This window comes from Thalassophryne amazonica, chromosome 6 (assembly GCF_902500255.1).
Source record: "Thalassophryne amazonica chromosome 6, fThaAma1.1, whole genome shotgun sequence".
NCBI lineage: Eukaryota > Metazoa > Chordata > Actinopteri > Batrachoidiformes > Batrachoididae > Thalassophryne > Thalassophryne amazonica.
Genome location: NC_047108.1, coordinates 127,798,353 through 127,825,767, shown reverse-complemented (window position 1 = coordinate 127,825,767; position 27,415 = coordinate 127,798,353). Strand labels below are relative to the sequence as shown.

The 27,415-nt window shown below is 41.7% G+C and overlaps 1 protein-coding gene across 3 annotated transcripts in view; it reads right to left on the bottom strand.

Moving 5' to 3' along the window:
- Window positions 1-13,384: 13,384 nt before the first annotated feature.
- zbtb48 (zinc finger and BTB domain containing 48) overlaps window positions 13,385-27,415 on the bottom strand; it is a 29,976-nt gene continuing 15,945 nt past the window's right edge. For all 3 annotated transcript variants that reach the window (XM_034173422.1, XM_034173421.1, XM_034173424.1), the window contains exons 7-11: window positions 22,731-22,885; window positions 22,514-22,650; window positions 21,517-21,681; window positions 14,043-14,131; window positions 13,385-13,960 (exon numbers count right to left, since the gene is read on the bottom strand). In XM_034173422.1, coding sequence (XP_034029313.1) covers window positions 13,637-13,960; window positions 14,043-14,131; window positions 21,517-21,681; window positions 22,514-22,650; window positions 22,731-22,885 — 870 coding nt within the window. In that variant the 3' untranslated portion in view covers window positions 13,385-13,636. The remainder of the gene's footprint in view (window positions 13,961-14,042; window positions 14,132-21,516; window positions 21,682-22,513; window positions 22,651-22,730; window positions 22,886-27,415) is intronic.

The window sequence follows — 27,415 nt, the reverse complement described above, 5'->3', positions numbered from 1 at the left end:
TTTTTGTATGCAGGTGCTGTATTTTTTATGCAGATGCTTTTTTGGTATGCAGGTGCTAGATTTTTTTAATTATTTATCCAGCACCTGCATATATATAAGTATGCAGGTTCTGGTTTTTTTTTCCCCCCCCTTTGGTATGCAGGTGCTGTATTTTTTATGCAGATGCTTTTTTGGTATGCAGGTGCTGTATTTTTTTTCCCTTTGGTATGCAGGTGCTGTATTTTATTCCTTTGGTATGCATGTGCTGTATTTTTTATGCAGCTGCTTCTTTTTGGTATGCAGGTGCTGGATTTATTTATTTATTTGTTTATTTTTTTGTATGCAGGTGTTGTATTTTTTATGCAGGTGCTGAATTTTTTTTTTTTTTTTTTTTTTGGTATGCAGGTGCTGGATTTTTTTAATTATTTAGCCAGCACCTGCATATATATAAGTATGCAGGTTCTGGGTTTTTTTTTCCCCCCTTTGGTATGCAGGTGCTGTATTTTTCATGCAGATGTTTTTTTGGTATGCAGGTGCTGTATTTTTTTTTTCCTTTGGTATGCAGGTGCTGTATTTCTTTTTTATGCAGATGCTTTTTTGGTATGCAGGTGCTGTATTTTTTCCTTTGGTATGCAGGTGCTGTATTTTTTTTTTTTTTTTTTGTATGCAGGTGCTGTATTTTTTATGCAGATGCTTTTTTTGGTATGCAGGTGCTGGATTTTTTTATGCCGATGCTATATTTTTTCCTTTGGTATGCAGGTGCTGTATTTTTATTTATTTATTTACTTGTGGTATGCAGGCGCTGGATTTTTTTATGCAGCTGCTTCTTTTTGGTATGCAGGTGCTGGATTTATTTATTTATTTGTTTATTTTTTGGTATGCAGGTGTTGTATTTTTTTATGCAGGTGCTGGATTTTTTTCCCTTTGGTATGCAGGTGCTGAATTTTTTATTTTTTTTATTTTTGGTATGCAGGTGCTGAATTTGTTTTTAATTTATTTTTGGTATGCAGGTGCTGAATTTTTTTTTTTTTTTTTTGGTATGCAGGTGCTGAATTTTTTTTTTATTTATTTTTGGTATGCAGGTGCTGGATTTTTTATGCAGGTGCTTTTTTTGGTATGCAGGTGCTGCATTTTGTTCTTTGGTATGCAGGTGCTGTATTTTTTCCTTTGGTATGCAGGTGCTGTATTTCTTTTTTTATGCAGATGCTTTTTTTGGTATGCAGGTGCTGTATTTTTTATGCAGATGCGTTTTTGGTATGCAGGTGCTGTATTTTTTTCCTTTGGTATGCAGGTCCTTTTTTTGTATGCAGGTGCTCTATTTTTTCCTTTGGTATGCAGGTGCTGCATTTCTTTTTTTTTTTTTTTTGGTATGCAGGTGCTGTATTTTTTCCTTTGGTATGCAGGTGCTGTATTTTTTATGCAGATTCTTTTTTTGGTATGCAGGTGCTGTATTTTTTTATGCAGATGCTTTTTTTGGTATGCACGTGCTGTATTTTTTATGCAGATGCTTTTTTTGGTATGCAGGTGCTGTATTTTTTTCCTTTGGTATGCAGGTGCTGTATTTTTTTTTTTTGTATGCAGGTGCTGTATTCTTTATGCAGATGCTTTTTTGGTATGCAGGTGCTGGGTTTTTTTATGCAGATGCTTTTTTTGGTATGCAGGTGCTGTATTTTTTTCCTTTGGTATGCAGGTGCTGGATTTTTTTTATTTATTTTTGGTATGCAGGTGCTGGATTTTTTTTTGTATGCAGGTGCTGGATTTTTTTCCTTTGGTATGCAGGTGCTGTATTTTTTATGCAGATGCTTTTTTGGTATGCAGGTGCTGGTTTTTTTATGCAGATGCTTTTTTTGGTATGCAGGTGCTGTATTTATTTATTTATTTATTTATTTATTCATTGGTATGCAGGTGTTGTATTTTTTATGCAGGTGCTGGATTTTTTTCCCTTTGGTATGCAGGTGCTGTATTTTTTTTTTTTGTATGCAGGTGCTGTATTCTTTATGCAGATGCTTTTTTGGTATGCAGGTGCTGGGTTTTTTTATGCAGATGCTTTTTTTGGTATGCAGGTGCTGTATTTTTTTCCTTTGGTATGCAGGTGCTGGATTTTTTTTATTTATTTTTGGTATGCAGGTGCTGGATTTTTTTTGTATGCAGGTGCTGGATTTTTTTCCTTTGGTATGCAGGTGCTGTATTTTTTATGCAGATGCTTTTTTGGTATGCAGGTGCTGGTTTTTTTATGCAGATGCTTTTTTTGGTATGCAGGTGCTGTATTTATTTATTTATTTATTTATTTATTCATTGGTATGCAGGTGTTGTATTTTTTATGCAGGTGCTGGATTTTTTTCCCTTTGGTATGCAGGTGCTGGATTTTTTATTTTTTATTTTGGTATGCAGGTACTGGATTTTTTTTCCCTTTGGTATGCAGGTGCTGGATTTTTTTTTTTTTTTTTTTGGTATGCAGGTGCTGGATTTTTTTGTATGCAGGTGCTGGATTTTTTTCCTTTGGTATGCAGGTGCTGTATTTTTTATGCAGATGCTTTTTTGGTATGCAGGTGCTGTATTTTTTATGCAGATGCTTTTTTGGTATGCAGTTGCTGTATTTTTTTCCTTTGGTATGCAGGTGCTGTATTTTTTTTGTGTGCAGGTGCTGTATTTTTTTCCTTTGGTATGCAGGTGCTGTATTTTTTTGTGTGCAGGTGCTGTATTTTTTATGCAGATGCTTTTTTGGTATGCAGGTGCTGTATTTTTTCCTTTGGTATGCAGGTGCTGTATTTTTTTTGTATGCAGGTGCTGTATTTTTTATGCAGATGCTTTTTTGGTATGCAGGTGCTGGGTTTTTTTATGCAGATGCTTTTTTTGGTATGCAGGTGCTGTATTTTTTATGCAGATGCTTTTTTGGTATGCAGTTGCTGTATTTTTTTACTTTGGTATGCAGGTGCTGTATTTTTTTGTGTGCAGGTGCTGTATTTTTTTCCTTTGGTATGCAGGTGCTGTATGTTTTTCCTTTGGTATGCAGGTGCTGTATTTTTTTGTGTGCAGGTGCTGTATTTTTTATGCAGATGCTTTTTTGGTATGCAGGTGCTGTATTTTTTTCCTTTGGTATGCAGGTGCTGTATTTTTTTTGTATGCAGGTGCTGTATTTTTTATGCAGATGCTTTTTTGGTATGCAGGTGCTGGGTTTTTTTATGCAGATGCTTTTTTTGGTATGCAGTTGCTGTATTTTTTTACTTTGGTATGCAGGTGCTGTATTTTTTTTGTGTGCAGGTGCTGTATTTTTTTCCTTTGGTATGCAGGTGCTGTATTTTTTTTCCTTTGGTATGCAGGTGCTGTATTTTTTTGTGTGCAGGTGCTGTATTTTTTATGCAGATGCTTTTTTGGTATGCAGGTGCTGGATTTTTTTATGCAGGTGCTATATTTTTTCCTTTGGTATGCAGGTGCTGGATTTTTTGTGCAGCTGCTTCTTTTTGGTATGCAGGTGTTGTATTTTTTATGCAGGTGCTGGATTTTTTTCCCTTTGGTATGCAGGTGCTGGATTTTTTTTTATTTATTTTTGGTATGCAGGTGCTGGATTTTTTTTGTATGCAGGTGCTGGATTTTTTTCCTTTGGTATGCAGGTGCTGGATTTTTTTATGCAGGTGCTTTTTTTTGTATGCAGGTGCTATATTTTTTCCTTTGGTATGCAGGCGCTGTATTTTCATTTATTTATTTATTTGTGGTATGCAGGTGCTGGATTTATTTATTTATTTGTTTATTTTTTGGTATGCAGGTGTTGGATTTTTTTCCCTTTGGTATACAGGTGCTGGATTTATTTATTTATTTGTTTATTTGTGGTATGCAGGTGCTGGATTTTTTATGCAGCTGCTTCTTTTTGGTATGCAGGTGCTGTATTTTTATTTATTTATTTATTTGTGGTATGCAGGTGCTGGATTTTTTATGCAGCTGCTTCTTTTTGGTATGCAGGTGCTGGATTTATTTATTTATTTGTTTATTTTTTGGTATGCAGGTGTTGGATTTTTTTTCCCTTTGGTATGCAGCTTCTGGATTTTTTTTATTTATTTGTGGTATGCAGGTGCTGGATTTTTTATGCAGCTGCTTCTTTTTGGTATGCAGGTGCTGGATTTATTTATTTATTTGTTTATTTGTTGGTATGCAGGTGTTGGATTTTTTTCCCTTTGGTATGCAGGTGTTGTATTTTTATGCAGGTGCTGGATTTTTTTTCCCTTTGGTATGCAGGTGCTGGATTTTTTTTATTTATTTTTGGTATGCAGGTGCTGGATTTTTTTATGGAGGTGCTTTTTTTGTATGCAGGTGCTGGATTTTTTTTGTATGCAGGTGCTGTATTTTTTTTGTATGCAGGTGCTGGATTTTTTATGCAGATGCTTTTTTGGTATGCAGGTGCTGGATCTTTTTTATGCAGGTGCTTTTTTTTGTATGCAGGTGCTGTATTTTTTGTGCAGATGCTTTTTTGGTATGCAGGTGCTGGATTTTTTTATGCAGGTGCTTTTTTTTGTATGCAGGTGCTATATTTTTTCCTTTGGTATGCAGGTGCTGTATTTTTATTTATTTATTTGCGCGTCACAGCAGCGTGCTGTTTTTTATTTATTTATTTGTGGTATGCAGGTGTTGTATTTTTATGCAGGTGCTGGATTTTTTCCCTTTGGTATGCAGGTGCTGGGTTTTTTTTTATTTATTTTTGGTATGCAGGTGTTGTATTTTTTATGCAGGTGCTGGATTTTTCCCTTGGTATGCAGGTGCTGGGTTTTTTTTTTATTTATTTTTGGTATGCAGGTGCTGCATTTTTTTTTTTATTGGTATGCAGGTGTGCTGTATTTTGTTCTTTGGTAAGGCAGGTGCTGTATTTTTTTGCAGGTGCTGTATTTTTTTGTGTGCAGGTGCTGTATTTTTTATGCAGATGCTTTTTTGGTATGCAGGTGCTGTATTTTTTTCCTTTGGTATGCAGGTGCTGTATTTTTTTTGTATGCAGGTGCTGTATTTTTTATGCAGATGCTTTTTTGGTATGCAGGTGCTGGGTTTTTTTATGCAGATGCTTTTTTTGGTATGCAGGTGCTGTATTTTCTATGCAGATGCTTTTTTGGTATGCAGTTGCTGTATTTTTTTACTTTGGTATGCAGGTGCTGTATTTTTTGTGTGTGCAGGTGCTGTATTTTTTTCCTTTGGTATGCAGGTGCTGTATGTTTTTCCTTTGGTATGCAGGTGCTGTATTTTTTGTGTGCAGGTGCTGTATTTTTATGCAGATGCTTTTTTGGTATGCAGGTGCTGGATTTTTTATGCAGATGCTTTTTTTTGGTATGCAGGTGCTGTATTTTTTATGCAGATGCTTTTTTGGTATGCAGTTGCTGTATTTTTTTACTTTGGTATGCAGGTGCTGTATTTTTTTCCTTTGGTATGCAGGTGCTGTATGTTTTTCCTTTGGTATGCAGGTGCTGTATTTTTTTGTGTGCAGGTGCTGTATTTTTTATGCAGATGCTTTTTTGGTATGCAGGTGCTGTATTTTTTCCTTTGGTATGCAGGTGCTGTATTTTTTTTGTATGCAGGTGCTGTATTTTTTATGCAGATGCTTTTTTGGTATGCAGGTGCTGGGTTTTTTTATGCAGATGCTTTTTTTGGTATGCAGGTGCTGTATTTTTTATGCAGATGCTTTTTTGGTATGCAGTTGCTGTATTTTTTTACTTTGGTATGCAGGTGCTGTATTTTTTTCCTTTGGTATGCAGGTGCTGTATGTTTTTCCTTTGGTATGCAGGTGCTGTATTTTTTTGTGTGCAGGTGCTGTATTTTTTATGCAGATGCTTTTTTGGTATGCAGGTGCTGTATTTTTTTCCTTTGGTATGCAGGTGCTGTATTTTTTTTGTATGCAGGTGCTGTATTTTTTATGCAGATGCTTTTTTGGTATGCAGGTGCTGGGTTTTTTTATGCAGATGCTTTTTTTGGTATGCAGTTGCTGTATTTTTTATGCAGATGCTTCTTTTTGGTATGCAGGTGCTGTATTTTTATTTATTTATTTATTTGTGGTATGCAGGTGCTGGATTTTTTATGCAGCTGCTTCTTTTTGGTATGCAGGTGCTGGATTTATTTATTTATTTGTTTATTTTTTGGTATGCAGGTGTTGGATTTTTTTTCCCTTTGGTATGCAGCTTCTGGATTTTTTTTATTTATTTGTGGTATGCAGGTGCTGGATTTTTTATGCAGCTGCTTCTTTTTGGTATGCAGGTGCTGGATTTATTTATTTATTTGTTTATTTGTTGGTATGCAGGTGTTGGATTTTTTTCCCTTTGGTATGCAGGTGTTGTATTTTTATGCAGGTGATGGATTTTTTTTCCCTTTGGTATGCAGGTGCTGGATTTTTTTTATTTATTTTTGGTATGCAGGTGCTGGATTTTTTTATGGAGGTGCTTTTTTTGTATGCAGGTGCTGGATTTTTTTGTATGCAGGTGCTGTATTTTTTTTGTATGCAGGTGCTGGATTTTTTATGCAGATGCTTTTTTGGTATGCAGGTGCTGGATTTTTTTTATGCAGGTGCTTTTTTTTGTATGCAGGTGCTGTATTTTTTATGCAGATGCTTTTTTGGTATGCAGGTGCTGTATTTTTTTTTTGTATGCAGGTGCTGTATTTTTTATGCAGATGCTTTTTTGGTATGCAGGTGCTGTATTTTTTATGCAGATGCTTTTTTTGGTATGCAGGTGCTGTATTTTTTATGCAGATGCTTTTTTGGTATGCAGTTGCTGTATTTTTTTACTTTGGTATGCAGGTGCTGTATTTTTTTTCCTTTGGTATGCAGGTGCTGTATGTTTTTCCTTTGGTATGCAGGTGCTGTATTTTTTTGTGTGCAGGTGCTGTATTTTTTATGCAGATGCTTTTTTGGTATGCAGGTGCTGTATTTTTTTCCTTTGGTATGCAGGTGCTGTATTTTTTTTGTATGCAGGTGCTGTATTTTTTATGCAGATGCTTTTTTGGTATGCAGGTGCTGGGTTTTTTTTATGCAGATGCTTTTTTGGTATGCAGTTGCTGTATTTTTTTACTTTGGTATGCAGGTGCTGTATTTTTTTTGTGTGCAGGTGCTGTATTTTTTTCCTTTGGTATGCAGGTGCTGTATTTTTTTTCCTTTGGTATGCAGGTGCTGTATTTTTTTGTGTGCAGGTGCTGTATTTTTTATGCAGATGCTTTTTTGGTATGCAGGTGCTGGATTTTTTTATGCAGGTGCTATATTTTTTCCTTTGGTATGCAGGTGCTGGATTTTTTGTGCAGCTGCTTCTTTTTGGTATGCAGGTGTTGTATTTTTTAATGCAGGTGCTGGATTTTTTCCCTTTGGTATGCAGGTGCTGGGTTTTTTTTTAATTTATTTTTGGTATGCAGGTGCTGGATTTTTTCCCTTTGGTATGCAGGTGCTGGGTTTTTTTTAATTTATTTTTGGTATGCAGGTGCTGGATTTTTTTATGCAGGTGCTGGATTTTTTTTCCCTTTGGTATGCAGGTGCTGGATTTTTTTAATTTATTTTTGGTATGCAGGTGCTGGATTTTTTTTGTATGCAGGTGCTGGATTTTTTTCCTTTGGTATGCAGGTGCTGGATTTTTTTGTATGCAGGTGCTGTATTTTTTATGCAGATGCTTTTTTGGTATGCAGGTGCTGGATTTTTTTATGCAGGTGCTTTTTTTTGTATGCAGGTGCTATATTTTTTCCTTTGGTATGCAGGCGCTGTATTTTCATTTATTTATTTATTTGTGGTATGCAGGTGCTGGATTTATTTATTTATTTGTTTATTTTTTGGTATGCAGGTGTTGGATTTTTTTCCCTTTGGTATACAGGTGCTGGATTTATTTATTTATTTGTGGTATGCAGGTGCTGGATTTTTTATGCAGCTGCTTCTTTTTGGTATGCAGGTGCTGTATTTTTATTTATTTATTTATTTGTGGTATGCAGGTGCTGGATTTTTTATGCAGCTGCTTCTTTTTGGTATGCAGGTGCTGGATTTATTTATTTATTTGTTGGTATGCAGGTGTTGGATTTTTTTCCCTTTGGTATGCAGGTGTTGTATTTTTATGCAGGTGCTGGATTTTTTTTCCCTTTGGTATGCAGGTGCTGGATTTTTTTTATTTTTGGTATGCAGGTGCTGGATTTTTTTATGGAGGTGCTTTTTTTGTATGCAGGTGCTGTATTTTTTTGTATGCAGGTGCTGTATTTTTTTTATGCAGGTGCTTTTTTTTGTATGCAGGTGCTGTATTTTTTATGCAGATGCTTTTTTGGTATGCAGGTGCTGGATTTTTTTATGCAGGTGCTTTTTTTTGTATGCAGGTGCTATATTTTTTCCTTTGGTATGCAGGTGCTGTATTTTTATTTATTTGTGGTATGCAGGTGCTGGATTTTTTATGCAGCTGCTTCTTTTTGGTATGCAGGTGTTGTATTTTTTATGCAGTTGCTGGATTTTTTTCCCTTTGGTATGCAGGTGCTGGGTTTTTTATTTTTTTTATTTTTGGTATGCAGGTGCTGCATTTTTTTTTTTATTTGGTATGCAGGTGCTATATTTTGTTCTTTGGTATGCAGGTGCTATATTTTTTCCTTTGGTATGCAGGCGCTGTATTTTCATTTATTTATTTATTTGTGGTATGCAGGTGCTGGATTTATTTATTTATTTGTTTATTTTTTGGTATGCAGGTGTTGGATTTTTTTCCCTTTGGTATACAGGTGCTGGATTTATTTATTTATTTGTTTATTTGTGGTATGCAGGTGCTGGATTTTTTATGCAGCTGCTTCTTTTTGGTATGCAGGTGCTGTATTTTTATTTATTTATTTATTTGTGGTATGCAGGTGCTGGATTTTTTATGCAGCTGCTTCTTTTTGGTATGCAGGTGCTGGATTTATTTATTTATTTGTTTATTTTTTGGTATGCAGGTGTTGGATTTTTTTCCCTTTGGTATGCAGCTTCTGGATTTTTTTTATTTATTTGTGGTATGCAGGTGCTGGATTTTTTATGCAGCTGCTTCTTTTTGGTATGCAGGTGCTGGATTTATTTATTTATTTGTTTATTTGTTGGTATGCAGGTGTTGGATTTTTTTCCCTTTGGTATGCAGGTGTTGTATTTTTATGCAGGTGCTGGATTTTTTTTCCCTTTGGTATGCAGGTGCTGGATTTTTTTATTTTTATTTTTGGTATGCAGGTGCTGGATTTTTTTATGGAGGTGCTTTTTTTGTATGCAGGTGCTGTATTTTTTTGTATGCAGGTGCTGTATTTTTTTTGTATGCAGGTGCTGGATTTTTTATGCAGATGCTTTTTTGGTATGCAGGTGCTGTATTTTTTATGCAGATGCTTTTTTGGTATGCAGGTGCTGGATTTTTTTTATGCAGGTGCTTTTTTTTGTATGCAGGTGCTGTATTTTTTATGCAGATGCTTTTTTGGTATGCAGGTGCTGGATTTTTTTATGCAGGTGCTTTTTTTGTATGCAGGTGCTATATTTTTTCCTTTGGTATGCAGGTGCTGTATTTTTATTTATTTATTTTTGGTATGCAGGTGCTGGATTTATTTATTTATTTGTTTATTTGTTGGTATGCAGGTGTTGGATTTTTTTCCCTTTGGTATGCAGGTGTTGTATTTTTATGCAGGTGCTGGATTTTTTTTCCCTTTGGTATGCAGGTGCTGGATTTTTTTATTTTTATTTTTGGTATGCAGGTGCTGGATTTTTTTATGGAGGTGCTTTTTTTGTATGCAGGTGCTGTATTTTTTTGTATGCAGGTGCTGTATTTTTTTTGTATGCAGGTGCTGGATTTTTTTATGCAGATGCTTTTTTGGTATGCAGGTGCTGTATTTTTTATGCAGATGCTTTTTTGGTATGCAGGTGCTGGATTTTTTTTATGCAGGTGCTTTTTTTGTATGCAGGTGCTGTATTTTTTATGCAGATGCTTTTTTGGTATGCAGGTGCTGTATTTTTTATGCAGATGCTTTTTTGGTATGCAGGTGCTGGATTTTTTTTATGCAGGTGCTTTTTTTTGTATGCAGGTGCTGTATTTTTTATGCAGATGCTTTTTTGGTATGCAGGTGCTGTATTTTTTATGCAGATGCTTTTTTGGTATGCAGGTGCTGGATTTTTTTTATGCAGGTGCTTTTTTTTGTATGCAGGTGCTGTATTTTTTATGCAGATGCTTTTTTGGTATGCAGGTGCTGGATTTTTTTATGCAGGATGCTTTTTTTGTATGCAGGTGCTATATTTTTTCCTTTGGTATGCAGGTGCTGTATTTTTATTTATTTATTTGTGGTATGCAGGTGCTGGATTTTTTATGCAGCTGCTTCTTTTTGGTATGCAGGTGTTGTATTTTTTATACAGGTGCTGGATTTTTTCCCTTTGGTATGCAGGTGCTGGTTTTTTTTTTAATTTATTTTTGGTATGCAGGTGCTGCATTTTTTTTTTTTATTTGGTATGCAGGTGCTGTATTTTGTTCTTTGGTATGCAGGTGCTGTATTTTTTTCCTTTGGTATGCAGGTGTTGTATTTTTTTGGTATGCAGGTGCTATATTTTTATTCTTTGGTATGCAGGTGCTGTATTTTTATTCTTTGGTATGCAGGTGCTGTATTTGTTTTTCCCTTTGGTATGCAGGTGCTGTATTTTTTTTTCCTTTGGTATGCAGGTGCTGTATTTTTATTTATTTGTGGTAAGCAGGTGCTGGATTTTCTTATGCAGGTGCTTTATATATATATATATATATATATATATATATATATATATATATATATATATATATATATATATATATTGCTATGCAGGTTCTGGATTTTTTTCCCCCTTCGGTATGCTGGTGTTGTGTTTTTTATGCAGGTGCTGGATTTTTTTATTTATTTTTGGTATGCAGGTGCTGGATTTTTTATGCAGGTGCTTTTTTTAGTATGCAGGTGCTGGATTTTTTTAAATTATTTATCCAGCACCTGCATATATATAAGTATGCAGGTTCTGGGGGTTTTTTTTCCCCCCCCTTGGTATGAAGGTGCTGTATTGGTTTTGTTTGGTATGCAGGTGCTATATATATATATACACTCAACAAAAATATAAACCAAAGGGAAAAATTCTCTGAAACGCCTTTGGAGACGGCTTATGGTAGAGAAATGAACATTCAATACACGAGCAACAGCTCTGGTTGACATTCCTGCTGTCAGCATGCCAATTGCACGCTCCCTCAAATCTTGCGACATCTGTGGCATTGTGCTGTGTGATAAAACTGCACCTTTCAGAGTGGCCTTTTATTGTGGGCAGTCTAAGGCACACCTGTGCACTAATCATGGTGTCTAATCAGCATCTTGATATGGCACACCTGTGAGGTGGGATGGATTATCTCAGCAAAGGAGAAGTGCTCACTATCACAGATTTAGACTGGTTTGTGAACAATATTTGAGGGAAATGGTGATATTGTGTATGTGGAAAAAGTTTTAGATCTTTGAGTTAATCTCATACAAAATGGGAGCAAAACCAAAAGTGTTGCATTTATATTTTTGTTGTGTGTGTGTGTGTATATATATATATATATATATATATATATATATATATATATATATATAATATGCAGGTGCTGTATATTTTTTATGCAGGTGCTTTTTTTTTCCCTTTGGTATGCAGGTGCTGTATATTTTTTATGCAGGTGCTTTTTTTTTCCTTTTGGTATGCAGGTGCTGTATATTTTTATGCAGGTGCTTTTTTTCCCTTTGGTATGCAGGTGCTGTATATTTTTTATGCAGGTGCTTTTTTTTCCCTTTGGTATGCAGGTGCTGTATATTTTTTATGCAGGTGCTTTTTTTCCCTTTGGTATGCAGGTGCTGTATATTTTTTATGCAGGTGCTTTTTTTCCCCTTTGGTATGCAGGTGCTTTTTTTTCCCCCTTTGGTATGCAGGTGCTGTATATTTTTTATGCAGGTGCTTTTTTTTCCCTTTGGTATGCAGGTGCTGTATTTTTTTCCCTTTCGTATGCAGGTGCTGTATATTTTTTATGCAGGTGCTTTTTTCCCCTTTGGTATGCAGGTGCTGTATTTTTTTTCCCTTTCGTATGCAGGTGCTGTATATTTTTTATGCAGGTGCTTTTTTTCCCCTTTGGTATGCAGGTGCTGTATTTTTTTCCCTTTCGTATGCAGGTGCTGTATATTTTTTATGCAGGTGCTTTTTTTCCCCTTTGGTATGCAGGTGCTGTATTTTTTTTCCCTTTCGTATGCAGGTGCTGTATGGGTAGTTTTTCAGGTCTGAAATGACGCATGTACCTGATGTTTCTAGGATAACAAATACAATAAAATAATCCACTTGCCCTCACGACTTTTTTGATGCCGAGGATGATAAACTATTTTTTTGTTTGTTTTTATGGGGCCTTATTCTTTTAAGGGCAATTCAGGGGTCAGATTTAGTGGTTGAACAGTTAAAACTATAGTATGATAAAAACTGCTTTCCATTAGTTTTAATACTCTTAGACATATTTAACAGTGTGTCGGGACATCTGGTCTACTGTTTTAGGATGATCTCACATTGTGAGATGAAAGAGCACCAATGAAAACATTCTTCTACAGAAAAAAGCCACCAGATATGATTTAATGAGCTCTACTGTCAGTATCCTACTTTCACTGATGTTAGTGCATCCACAGGAAGCAAGCAAATGGAAACAAGCTCGTATTACAGATTTCACACGGTCCAGTCAACATTGAAGGGGTATAAACAAAAAAAAAGTGTAGAAGGCATCTGGATGCACATCCACATTCTTCTGTCTGAAGATTGTTCTGAATCTGCTCAATATCCTTTTTTTCCTTTTGGTTTTTTTTTACTATTAGGGGCAATGCTCAAACCTTTTAAGTTATTGCAGAAATCAGTTAATTAGTTTTTTGAGGAATCTGACAAACAAACCACAGACGTCCCTTTGCTGGCATTCAAACAACTATCGGAATCAGGTTTGGCCAATGACCACATGAACTAAAAGACAACATTGACTTAAAGCTACAGTGTGTAGGATTTACTGTCACCTAGTGGAGAGGTTATAGTTGCCAGTCACAATAGTCATGTTTTCCCTTTTTTTGTTGATGATTCATGCTCCCATGTCTTCTCTTATGATAAGAAATATTGTATGAGCTCCCACTTCACAAAACTGACGGTTCTCAAATGTTAGCCTGCACGAGCACTCAGTCGACTGCATGAGGGAGCAAACACTGATTGCTCTTCTGGTTTTTTTGGGGGTTTTTTTTTGCAGCCATGCTGCAGAATGCTAAAGGCAGAGTGAGTATGTACATTTTGGCTACTGTAGCAACATGGGGGTCAGAACAAGGGGGCCCGCTCCCTTGTAGATATGAAGGGCTTGTTCTAAGTTCATGTAAACGCATTGATCGGTTGCTGCATGTAATACAGTAATGAACAGATTGTTACAAATGCTATGATTAATTTCTGCTAATAATCGCTCAGAAACATTCTGTAGCTTCTAACACTTGCACTTCAGAATCCATGATGTCACATTTCACTCATCTTCCCTGATAAAATCATCTTCACATTCTTCTTCAGCTGTTCTGCTTTGGAGTGAGGTGCGTGTTGTCAATCTGTAATTTCTCAACTTTATCTTCAATTATTTCCTCCATGTCTATTGTGGGCTCGTACGTCTCAGTGACCAGCGGATTTTGCGGTGAGCCTTCTGGCATGGAGAAACTACACTGTCTTGACACATTTTGGATTTTGATCAGACAAAGTGGGTACGGTTAACGGGTCGCTCTGCTCGATTGCCACCATCACCCGGTGTTCAGCCTTGACAGCAGATACAAGGGCAGATCCTTGGTTTGAGGATTCGTGGTCCACTGATCTCTCCGGTTCGCAGTCCGTGTCGTCAGAGCTCAGCGGGGCGTGCATTGATTCATTCACATCCTTCTCGCCCGTGCTGCCATCTCCTTCCACTATGATGTTCCTGAGTTTCCTCTGCCGGGGGTTGTAGTTCTCACTGCGTTTGTGGATTTGACTGTGTCGCCGCAGGTGTGCCTGGAAGAACACGCATGTGAGATCGTGATGAGTGGGAGAGTCAGTACAAAGTGGATAAACATGTTCGATACAGTCAGCACACCTGTCGAGTGAACTTGTACCCACAGTCGGTGCATTCAAACTTCCTCATGCCCTTATGACGGCGCAGGTGAACACGGAGTTGTTCTATTGCTGGAGAAAATAAATGAAAAACACAAAGAGAACAGCGGGTAAATGGCTTACACATGTAGCACCACCTCACACTGGGCACAAAGCAGCCCACAGTACGAGTCCTTCTGACTTTCCAATCGATGCAGTTATCGCTGTCACGTCCAGCCACAGCGTTCTAAAAACAACAAGTGTATTGGTATTTACTCGTGGGCACGTGGTGTGGTCTGGCACAGTGTTGGTACATTGTTAATGTGTGGCAGCAGAAAGCAAGTGCACCACAAACCAAGTCTGAAGTCAAGATAGATAAATACTTTATTCTTCCCCTTTAAGGGGAAATTCATTTGCCAGAGAGCATTCATACATACACAATTCATCCATTCAATAAAATACCAATAAATAAGCAGAATATAAAAACATATAAGAAGTAAAAATACATTAACAAGAGGTGTTAAAGAGTCTCATGGCAGATGAGACAAATGATCTTTACCTCTCAGTCCTGCATCTCATGGAGAGGAGTCTGTCACTGCAGTTGCTTTTCTGAGCACCACAGTGTCGTGCAGAGGATGTCAAGTGTAGAGTTCTGCAATTTATATGTCGCAGTATTCAGATGCACCTTACATAAGCAGGTTCCTGATGAACACTCCGCTACTATACACAGGGATGTGGATTAGTGTATCAAACTACAACAAACCTGAACTAAAAAAGTAAACACCAATAGAACAAGAATGATCATCCTCCTGGGCCCCACAAATCACTAATACAAAGTGTCAAGGGATCATCCAAATGCGCTAACAAGGGTGGCAATGACAATATCTTGACAATCTCGCTGTGAACTTGAAACTGACCCCAAGTTCACCGTAATCAACAAGTGTCAGAGATCACCCAAATACACCCTTATGCAAATTTGAATGAAATTGGTCTCAAGTGGTTCTTGAGATATTGAGGTAACAAGCAAAAATGGATTTTTATCCCCCGGCATGCTGACTGGGGGATAAAAATACAACACTTTAAAAATTGTGGTTTTAAGCTGGTTTACTTCCCAGGTTGCAGGTGGGGTGCATTAGCATCGGGTGGGATGTAAACAGCAAACACAACGACTACTGTGAACTCCCTTGGGAGATAAAAAAGGTCTGCACGAGACTGCCAGCACCTCTAAATCAGGAGAACAGTGAGAGTCAATGACCCTGCTGCTGCAGCACCACTCACGGTTCACATAAACACAGAGCCCCCCACCTCTGCACTTACCCGAATCACTGGTTGTCCTGCCAGTGTAGCGTGTGGCCTGCTAACTCAACTGCAGCATTGGGGATCAGCGGGTGAAGCCACGTCTCCGTGATGAAAAGTGTTATTTTCATCAGCGTTATTTTAATCATGTGATGAGATCAGGGCCCTGTGAACCGCAAGTGGTGCTGTAGCAGCAGGGTCATTGACTCTCACTGTTCTCCTGATTTAGAGGTGCTGGCAGTCTCGTGCAGACCTTTTTATCTCCCAAGGGAATTCACAGTAGTCGTTGTGTTTGTGTTTACATCCCACCCGATGTTAACGTTAGCACAGCCCTTAGCCTCTTGCTTGCCTGTGTAAATAAACAGCAGCTGGCCCACCCGGATGGCGTTTGTATTGTTGCTGGTGACTTCAACCAAGCGTGTTCATCCAGTACGTGAAGTGTGCCACCAGAGGGAAAAATACTTTGGACCATGTTTACTCAAACATAAAACATGCGTACAAAGTCACTCCCCTCCCCCATCTCGCTGGATCTGACCATCTCTTCCTGTCCCTCACCCCCACCTACACCCCCCCTGCTGAGGCGAACAAAGCCACAACGAAAGACAATCCAAACCTGGCCTGAGACCGACTACAGAGACGAGGTCAATCGACTGACAGCGTGGTGTTCAGCTAACAACCTGCCGCTGAACACCACAAAAACAAAAGAAATAATCCTGGACTTCAGGAAGAACAGGGCTGACCCAGCCCCGCTCTACATCCAAGGGGACTGTATGGAAAGGGTCAGCTCCATCAGGTTCCTGGGAGTGCAGCTCTCTGACAGCCTCTCCTGGACTGCCAACACCACAGTGGTGGTGAAGAAACCCCAGCAGCGACTCCACTTCCTGAGGGTGCTCAGGAGAAACAATCTGGAGGAGAAGCTGCTGGTGCTGTTCTACAGAGCCACCATCGAGAGCATCCTGACGTACTGCATCACAGTGTGGTACGGGGGGTGCTCAGCAGCAGACAGCAGAGCGCTGCAGAGGGTGATCAAAATGGCCCAGGGGATCACTGGCTGCTCTCTGCCCAGCCTGGAAGACATTGCCAGCTCTCGCTACCTCAGCAGAGCTGCCAGCATCAGCAAAGACACATCCCACCCCAGTAACCACCTGTTTGACCTCCGGCCGACAGTATAGGTCAATCAAAACTAGGACAAACAGTCTCAGGGACAGCTTTCTCCCCAGAGTGATCACTGCTCTGAACAATAACAAACCACTCTAATCCGCACCTTCAAGTTTGTTGTGCAATATCTGTAAACCATGTGCAATATGATTCCACAGTTGTATATAATTCTCATTTTACTGGGTTCAATTTCAATTCAATTTATTTTCATTTATATAGCGCCAAATCACAACAGAGTTGCCTCAAAGTGCTTCACACAGGTAAGGTCTAACCTTACTAACCCCCAGAGCAACAGTGGTAAGGAAAAACTCCCTCTGAGGAAGAAACCTCAAGCAGACCAGACTCAAAGGGGTGACCCTCTGCTTGGGCCATGATACAGACATAAATTACAGAACAATTCACGAACGAATATACAAGAAATGCTATTGGCGCACAGGACAGGAGGATCGCCAACACGAATACCACACCCATCTCTGGATGGAGCTGCACCTCAAACAGAGAGAAAAAAACAATCAGGCATCAGAAAGACAAAAAATACTGTATAATTTGCCAGCATTAAACAACAAGAAATACTAAGGTGATCGCCGGCCACTAGCCCTAAACTTCACTAAAAGACCCAGAATTTAGGTAAAATTGAGGCCGCAGCCCGAATTAAAAGAGTAAAAAGCGTAAAACAAGACTGTACCAGTATGCTAGCCATATGAAAGGGAAAATAAGTGCGTCTTAAGTCTGGACTTGAAAATCTCCACAGACTCTGACTGTTTTATTGACGCAGGGAGATCATTCCACAGAACAGGGACATGATAAGAGAAAGCTCTGTGACCCACAGACTTCTTATTTACCTTAGGGACACAAAGTAGTCCTGCACCCTGAGAACGTAAAGCCCGGGCCGGTACGTAAGGTTTAATTAGGTCAGCTAGGTATGGAGGTGCCAGTCCATGAATAATTTTATAGGTTAGTAGCAGAACCTTAAAATCTGATCTCACTGGGACAGGAAGCCAGTGAAGAGACGCCAAAAGTGGGTGTAATGTGGTTGTACTTTCTTTCTTCGTGTCAAAAGTCTGGCTGCCCCATTTTGAACCAATTGGAGACCTCTAATTCTGGACTGCGGTAAACCAGAAAATAGAACATTGCAGTAGTCCAATCTAGAAGAGATAAATGCATGGATCAAGGTCTCAGCATCAGCCATAGACAGGATGGAACGAATCTTCGCTATATTTCGCAGGTGGAAAAAAGCAGTCCTAGTAATATTTCGAATGTGGAGGCCAAAGGACAACGAAGGATCAAAAATTACCCCAAGGTTCCTCACTTTGTCAGTGTGATGTATGACACACGAGCCAAGGCTGAGCGTTAACTGGTCAAATTGATGCCGATGTCTCACTGGACCAAGAACCATCATTTCAGTCTTATCAGAGTTTAAAAGTAGGAAGTTTCTAGACATCCAACTTCTCACTGCTGCAAGGCAATCTTCTAAGGATTTTATGTGATAACCAGCAGTTATTGGCATGTATAACTGAGTATCATCTGCATAGCAGTGAAAGGTAATCCCAAAACGCTGCAATATGTGCCCAAGGGGTGCTATATAAAGGGAGAAAAGCAGGGGGCCTAAGACGGACCCCTGTGGAACCCCAAATTTCATGTCACTAAGGTTAGAGGTAGTGTTACTGTACAAAACACAGTGAGAACAACTGGTCAAGTATGACGTCAGCCATGCAAGGGCACTCCCAGTAATCCCAAAGTGATTTTCCAGCCTATCAAGTAGAATATGATGATCCACTGTATCAAATGCAGCACTGAGATCTAACAGCACCAGAACCGTAGTGGTGTCCAAATCCATTTTAAGCAGAAGATCATTCACCACTTTAGTGAAAGCCGTCTCTGTGGAATGATATTGGTGATATTGAATTCAAATTCAAATTTATTAATTTATATAGCGCCAATTCACGACAAAATCGTCTCAAGGCGCTTCACAACATAAAAAACAATTAAAAATTTAAAACACAATAAAAACCATAAAAGAAAAACAGCAGTAAAAGAATACAAGATTAAAAACACATCATAACACTAATGATAAAACAGGGAAAATAAATGAGTCTTTAAACGTGATTTAAAGGTCTCCACAGTGTCCGACTGCCGAATGTGTGCCGGCAGATCGTTCCACAGAGCTGGGGCACGATAGGAAAAAGCTCTGTGACCGGCAGACTTTTTATTCACCCTGGGAACACACAGAAGTCCTGCACCCTGAGAACGCAGGGCCCGAGCTGGTACATAGGGGCTTATCAAGTCAGCCAGATAGGGAGGTGCAAGTCCATGAACAATTTTATAAACTAAAATCAGTACTTTAAAATCCGATCTTGCAGAAACAGGAAGCCAGTGCAGGGACGCCAAGATTGGCGTAATGTGGTCAAACTTTCTGCTCCGTGTCAAAAGTCTGGCAGCAGCATTCTGAACCAATTGAAGACCCCTGATCCTGGACTGCGGTAAGCCAGAGAATAGAGCATTACAATAGTCCAATCTAGAAGAGACAAACGCATGAATCAAAGTCTCAGCATCAGCCATAGACAGAATAGGACAAATCCTCGCTATATTTCGCAAATGGAAGAAGGCAGTCCTTGTAATGTCTCTAATGTGGAGATCAAAGGACAACGCTGGATCAAAAATTACTCCAAGGTTCCTCACTTTATCCGTATGATGTATAACACACGGACCTAAGCTAAATGCTAGCTGATCAAATTGATGCCGATATCTCGCTGGACCAAACACCATAACTTCAGTCTTATCAGAATTTAAAAGTAGGAAGTTACTAGACATCCAACTTCTTACTGATGCAAGACAATCTTTCAAGGATTTTATGTGAGTAAGATTACCAGCAGTTATTGGCATATACAATTGAGTGTCATCAGCATAGCAATGAAAGGGAATCCCAAAACGCCGCAATATATTCCCGAGGGGTGCTACATAAAGAGAAAAAAGCAAGGGGCCCAAAACGGATCCCTGAGGAACCCCAAACTTCATGTCTCTACGATCGGAGGAGGTTCCATTACACAATACACAGTAGGAACGACTGGACAGGTACGACGTCAACCATGCAAGAGCAGTTCCAGTAATTCCAAAGTGATTCTCCAGCCTACTGAGTAGAATATGGTAATCCACAGTGTCAAATGCAGCACTAAGATCCAGCAGCACCAGGACCGTAGTGATATCCGAGTCCATTGCTCACAAAAGGTCATTCACTGCTTTAGTAAGTGCTGTCTCTGTGGAGTGAAATTTTCTAAAAGCAGACTGCAGTGGCTCAAAAAGATTATTCTCAGTGAGGTAGTCCACGAGCTGTCGCGAGACCACTTTTTCCAGGATTTTAGAACAAAATGACAGATTTGATATCGGTCTATAATTCTTCAATACACTAGGGTCGAGATTAGATTTTTTAAGTAATGGTTTGATCATTGCAGACTTAAAACACTTAGGAACAGATCCAGAAGTTAATGAGAGATTTATAATTTCCAGCACAGTTGGTCCAAGAATGGGCCACAGGTCCTTAAACAGTTTTGTTGGTATATGATATTGATGATATGAGGTCACATTTCATTTTATCTTATGTTTATGTAGTTGTGCATATACTCTGAATAATTTATTGTTAAATTTTATTATCTTTTATTTGGCTAAAAATTACTCGCACCATGGAAAGCACCTTTTTGGAGTTGCACTCAAATCTCATTGCAATGCAAATTACAATGACAATAAAGGCGATTCTGATTCTGACTCTGATTAAAATGACCCATAGTGTCCGGGTGCAGCGGGACTGGGGCTGTGCTGTGCCTGATGGGATATGGAGGAGATCTGGTGGTTTTATGATGATGAGGTGGAATTGGTAAAGGATTGACTTAGGCCCAGTTCAGACTAGAGTTTGCAATCCAGCTCAAGCCAGATTCAATTCAGATTGCTTTCTCGTTTGATAGTGTCCAGACCTGTCTTTCAAATCTGGTTCATCCTACACACACACAACTGAAATCAAGTCGTGTGTGCGAGTGTGTATGGGGTGTTGTTTGCCGGACTGAGAAGGACAAATTGGCTGTGTTTTATCTTTACCGATGAGGAAAAACAGCTTGATGGATTATTTAAGTGCAGAGTGTTGCCTGGCTTCAAACAGGTATACATGGGTTTGTGTGACATTTCAAAAAGGAATTCATTTTTAACCTCACAAAATGTTAACTTTTTAAATTCAAGCCATGTTAACTAGAAGTCTGTTGCTGCAGATGACATGAATTCTGTTGTAACGTCCGCTGTGACGGTTTTCTGATGCTGGTCTGAACAAACGGGTGTGTCCCTGTGTGTGTTTTTCAGTGTAACACAAAGGCGCCGCAGAGAAAGCAGGTTGTCTGCTTTGAGCATTTTACTGGAAAAGACACTGTAGGCGCATAGATGTACTTTGACGTCATGGTCCCCAGCTAGCCAAAAAGGCTAGATTCAAGCCATATTTTCATTCAGACCACGGTGAATCCCGCTGAAATCCAGCTCAACTCACATCCGAGAAGTGGGTTGAGCCGGATATAAAACAATTAGTCTTACATCTGATTTGTGCCATTCAGATTCGGAAAACCACCTATCCGGCTCAAGCCAGACAGTAAACCCCAGTTTGAATGGGGTTTAAATGCTTCACCTCTGGGAGCCCTTGACGACACCTCCTGCTCCCACTCGTGTGCTTTGATGCTTTCTGCACAAAACCCTGCTTGTCTTGCTAACAAGATTGTTTAAACCATTTCCAGGAAAACCCAGATAAACCTGGCACAGTGATCAGTCTTACCAACAGGAAAAATTCATTACATTTTTGTGTCTGTTGGGCTCCAGATGTGATTTCTGGATCACAGTGTTTGGACTTGGTGGCAGAGAACACTCTCCAAGTTTAACATCTGTCTGAGAAGATTCTAAAATGATCAGCAGAGGGCAACAGGCTGCAGTCTCTGATGGCTGTTGTTGAGTAAATGCAGTCTATATTGTACGTTTTGTGTCAGTGCGGCACATCTTACCTTTAAAAGTTTTACTACATATGGCACAGCAGTGGGGGCGGCCCTCTTGGTGCTTGCTGGCAATGTGACGAACGAGTGGCCCTTTCTCTGTGAAACGCTGCTCACAGAACTCGCAGCTGAAGGGACGCTCGCCGGTGTGAGTCCGGTGGTGTTTGTCGAGACTCGCTGGATTTCACAGAAAGAAATATACACAAGAAATACAGTTTGTTTGTGAATGTTAGTTTCTGTGTTTTGTTTCTGTATTACACGCAACAGTTGACTTTGTGGCCACCAGGACCCTGCGATTGGCAACAAGGCTTCAGGAATGTTTTCCTCTGCGATTAGCAGAACAAGCACATGGATAACTGATAACTTTCAGCCAGTAACTCTGCAAAATATATGGGACAGACAGCGTTAAAATTTTGGATTGTTATTTATACAGGTGGGAACCAGTAAGCCTCCTATTTTTGGGTTGCGTTGGCATTATTTTTAAGATATTTTAGAGCCATTCTTTTACATATTCTTGCATCTGGCCTTGTTCAGACAGCCACATGCACAGTAGACCTTGTTTGTGGATGCTGTTTATGAAGCCCAGGGTCCCAGTGTTGCTTGATGTACTGATGGAATATTTGCAGCACCACCAACTCACTGACATGCCGTTATTACCGTTCAGTATGTGGAGGGTGCCCGAAGGCCAGTTTTTAGGAAAGCACTGCTGCACCTCAGTATTGCATTTGGCTGAGGCAGAGAAAGAATTATGGGAAATCAAATGGCACAAATCCTTTTTGAAAGAATGACCTGCAACACACTACTTTTGAGAAGTAGGGATGAACTGGTTGTCTGCCTGGCTGGTTGGAATCCAGGAGGTAAGGCACTTCCGTAATGTGGTGGATGTTGCAACGTGCCACGACTGCTCCCAGATCGGAACTGAAGATACGCATCATGTCTCTGATGCCTGTGTTTTCTTGTATTCATACCATAAAGCTGCTTAGACATTGACAGAAGTTGACATTTTTACCTTGAGTCCTGAATGTTTTTCCGCACAGGTGGCACTGATACGGTCTCTCCCCGGTGTGGATGCGCAGGTGCATATTTAGGTTGGTTTTCTGGGTGAATGCATGACCACAGACACTACATACAAACGGTCGTTCATTTCTGGAAGGCAGAACCAAACAAAAAGTGATGTTTGCAGATCCTTGCACATTAAAATCCCATAAAAGCAGCACAAACACTACCTGTGGATGGCTTTGATGTGCATCTGCAGGCCGTTGCGACTCGAGGCTCGGTGGCCACATTCCTCACACACAAACGGCCTTTCACCTCGATGTTTGGATGCTTCATGAATACGCAACTCTGTCCGAGTTACGAAAGATTTAGCACATTGTTCACACTAAAAATAAATAAGTAGATAAATATTTTTAACTGACTCAAATGCACACAGTTGCACTTTGTATTCAAAGTAATAATACTGTGGGAAAATATGTACAATGTAATGGGGTGACATTTTGTAAATTAGTTTTTCTTGACCTGTTACAGTTAAATGTGCCCCATCTGTGTCCACGTGTATTAAATACACATTCAATACAGTGTTTTCTCCCACATATCTAATGGTATCTGCTGTTTCCTCACTCCGGTAGGCAAGTGAACAAATAACTCACACTGGGCACAACCAATGAGAATATTAACACAGTACAACACAGTACACACCACATCTGTGCTCTCTTACATCAGTTTTTGTGTTGACAATGTCACTGTTGACAAACGTTTCCGGGTGTATGCTAACCAGAAACCCTGGAAGAGGTCAAACCAGAAGAGGTCAAGGTACTGCTGAGGCAACGTGATGTCGCTTTCAGGTCTGGGGATGGGGTGCAGTACAGCACAGCCAGAGCCGACCTGAAGAGAGGCATCAGAGAGGCCAGAACAACATACAAGATGAAGGTTGAGGACCACTTCAGCAACAACAACACGTGCCAGGTGTGGCAGGGACTCCATCACCTCACCCACTTTAACTCCAGCACTGCAATGGCGGAGGGTGGCGCTGCACTAGCGGAGGAGCTGAACCACTTCTTTGCACGCTTTGAGGTGGAAAGACCTGAGGCAGCCACAGATCGACCACTGAACAACAACAACAGCAGCATCAGCCTCTTAGTGCAGGAACATGAGGTGAGGTGCACACTGAGAGCAGTGAACCCCAGGAAGGCTGCTGGACCAGATGGGGTGACCGGGAGGGTCCTCAGAGAGTGTGCAGATCAACTGGCTGGGGTCTTTACCAAGATCTTCAATGAGTCACTGTCTCAGTCTGTCATCCCACCATGCCTGAAGTCGGCCACAATCGTCCCACTGCCTAAAAAGACCACCATCAGCAGTCTAAATGATTACAGACCAGTTGCTCTGACACCTGTGGTCATGAAGTGTTTTGAGAAACTTGTTGTGTGGGCCGCTGAAGAGGAGGTACTGCTGGCCCACTACCACCAGAGGGCGCCCTGCTTGGAGTGCGGGCTCCAAGCACGAGAGGGCGCCAGACCCAGAGGAAGTGACAGCTGTCACTCATCACACCAGCTGTCACTCATCTACACCAGTACTTAAGCCGGACTGCAACTCCACCTCCCCGCCGAGAAATCGAATACCGAGAGGTATTTTCTCTGCTATCTGACACTTTGTGTGTACTAAACCAGATCTCTCTTGCAGCCTTATTCTTGTGGACGTTGCCTAATCCGGGACTTCGGCGTGTGGCGTGACGACGACGACTGCGCCACACTCTCTGAACAGATAAGTGGTTAGACAAGAGCTGCACGAGTGTGTGATTCGGAGGTGGAGGTTCTCCTCCTGACTGTGTACAGACTGTGGACCACTGAGTGTAAGGACTTACACTCATTCATCTTGTCTCTGCTTTTTGCCAGCAGTACCAGGGTCGACAGCCGAAGACAGAGGTCACCTGGGGACTCGGGACTTGGCGGCTCCGGTGTTCTTCAGACCGTTGGTGGTGGAGGCCATGTGGGACGCGGCCTCTCTCTCGTCGGGGTCTTCTATCTTCGAGCCTGCCCACACGTCACCTGGTGTTAATTGACTTTACAAATTCTGTGTTCTACGTTGTGTGTTGTCACAACATTAAATTGTTACCTTTTGGCTTACTCATTGTCCGTTCATTTGCGCCCCCTGTTGTGGGTCCGTGCTACGACACCTTCCCAACAGGATTTCTCGGCCACTCGTCATGGATTCCGAGGGGCGTCAGCTCGAGCGTGAACGGCCAATGGAAGAGCCGGGAGCGCAGGCGTCAGCGGGAGGCGTGTTGAGTGAGCTGCAGCAGATCTTAACCGCCGTCACGGCTCGGTTGGATTTAGTGACCGAGCAGAATGTCCTCCTTAATCGGAGAGTGGAGGCTCTCGCCGCCAGGGTGGAAGCACACGATCAGGGCGCTGCTGCAGCTCCTCCTCTGGCTGGTCCTGGGCCTGTATCAGACGTACCACTGGTCATTCAACGAACCCCCCCACCGTCCCCTGAAGCATACATAAGCCCTCCGGAACCGTACGGGGGCTGTGTCGAGACGTGCACGGACTTCCTCATGCAGTGTTCGCTCGTCTTTTCACAGCGCCCTGTCATGTACGCATCAGACGCTAGCCGGGTAGCTTATGTTATTAATCTGCTTCGAGGAGAGGCACGCGCATGGGCTACGGCGCTTTGGGAGCAGAACTCACGGCTCCTAACGTCTTATACTGGGTTTGTACGGGAATTCAAACAAGTGTTTGATCATCCCAACAGAGGCGAGACCGCTTCAAACGTGCTGCTGTCGATGAGACAGGGGCGCCGTAGCGCAGCCGAGTATGCAGTCGACTTCCGCATCGCGGCAGCGAGGTCCGGCTGGAATAACGTTGCGCTCCGCGCCGCCTTTATAAGTGGGCTGTCCCCGGTCCTTAAGGAGCACCTACTGGCTAAGGAGGAACCGCGGGATTTTGACGGGCTTGTCGATTTGGTTATACGCTTAGACAACCGTTTGAATGAGCATTGTCGGGAGCAGGCCGGGGGGCGTGATCGGGCACGAGCCGTCCCTCCCCCTTCCGGTTCCGACAAGGTGACGTCGTCCCCACGCTTCACTGCCAGAGAGCCCCGTGTGGCTACAGCTCCCCCTGCTGAGGAGGCTATGGACACAAGCAGGGCCAAAGTAAGATCAAATGTCAGACAAAGGAGACTGGCCCGCGGGGAGTGTTTTGTCTGCGGCTCTTGTGAGCACATGCAGGGCTAAGGGTGGGCCATAACACACACGCGGAAAGACCCCGCAGATCGGCACGAATCCCAGTAACAATCCTTTGTGAGGAGTTAACCCTTCACGCCCCAGCACTGATAGACACGGGGTCAGAAGGGAATCTGCTGAACAGCAGACGGGCAAAGGAAGTAGGGCTCCCTCTGGTGGCTCTGCCGGCACCAGTGCAGGTGCGAGCACTAGATGGCACCCTGCTTCCATTAATCACACGTCAGACACAACCAGTGACCTTGGTTGTGTCTGGGAATCACAGGGAGGAGATAGTGTTCCATGTAACACCGTCTACCTCCCGAGTGATTCTGGGTTTTCCATGGATGGTGAAGCACAATCCCCGGGTCGATTGGCCGTCCGGGGTTGTGACGCAGTGGAGCGAAACCTGCCACCGGGAGTGTTTAGGATCCTCGGTTCCCCCCGGCACTACAGCTAATGAGGAGGTCAAAGTCCCCCTCAATCTATCGGCGGTGCCTAAGGAGTACCATGGTCTTGCTGACGTTTTCAGCAAAGATCTGGCGCTCACTCTTCCTCCGCACCGACCGTATGATTGTGCCATCGATTTAGTCCCGGGCGTTGAGTACCCGTCCAGTAGGTTGTACAACCTCTCACGTCCGGAACGCGAATCAATGGAGACCTACATCCGGGACTCCTTAGCTGCCGGGCTGATCCGGAACTCCACCTCCCCGATGGGTGCTGGTTTCTTTTTTGTGGGCAAAAAGGACGGCGGACTCCGTCCATGCATTGATTACAGAGGGCTGAACGAGATCACGGTTCGCAACCGATACCCGTTACCTCTGTTGGATTCAGTGTTCACGCCCCTGCATGGAGCCCAAATCTTTACGAAATTGGATCTTAGAAACGCGTACCACCTGGTTCGGATCCGGAAGGGAGACGAATGGAAGACGGCATTCAACACCCCGTTAGGTCATTTTGAGTACCTGGTCATGCCGTTCGGCCTCACTAACGCCCCCGCGACGTTCCAAGCTTTGGTAAATGACATCTTGCGGGACTTCCTGCATCGGTTCGTCTTCGTATATCTGGACGATATACTCATCTTTTCCCCGGATCCTGAGACCCATGTCCAGCATGTACGTCAGGTCCTACAGCGGTTGTTGGAGAACCGGCTGTTTGTGAAGGGTGAGAAGTGCGAGTTCCACCGCACTTCTTTGTCCTTCCTGGGGTTCATCATCTCCTCCAACTCCGTCGCCCCTGATCCGGCTAAGGTTGCGGCGGTGAGAGATTGGCCCCAACCAACAAGCCGCAGGAAACTACAGCAGTTCCTCGGCTTTGCAAATTTTTACAGGAGGTTCATTAAAGGTTACAGTCAGGTAGTTAGCCCCCTGACTGCCCTGACCTCCACCAAGGTCCCCTCCACCTGGTCGGATCGGTGCGAAGCCGCGTTCCAGGAGTTGAAACGCCGGTTCTCGACTGCACCAGTTCTGGTGCAGCCTGATCCTGATCGCCAGTATGTAGTAGAAGTGGACGCCTCTGACTCAGGGATAGGAGCCGTGCTGTCCCAGAGCGTGGAGGCTGATAAAGTTCTCCATCCTTGTGCCTTTTATTCCCGCAGGTTGACCCCAGCTGAACGGAACTATGACGTTGGCAATCGGGAACTTCTTGCGGTGAAGGAGGCTCTTGAAGAGTGGAGACACCTGCTGGAGGGGGCGT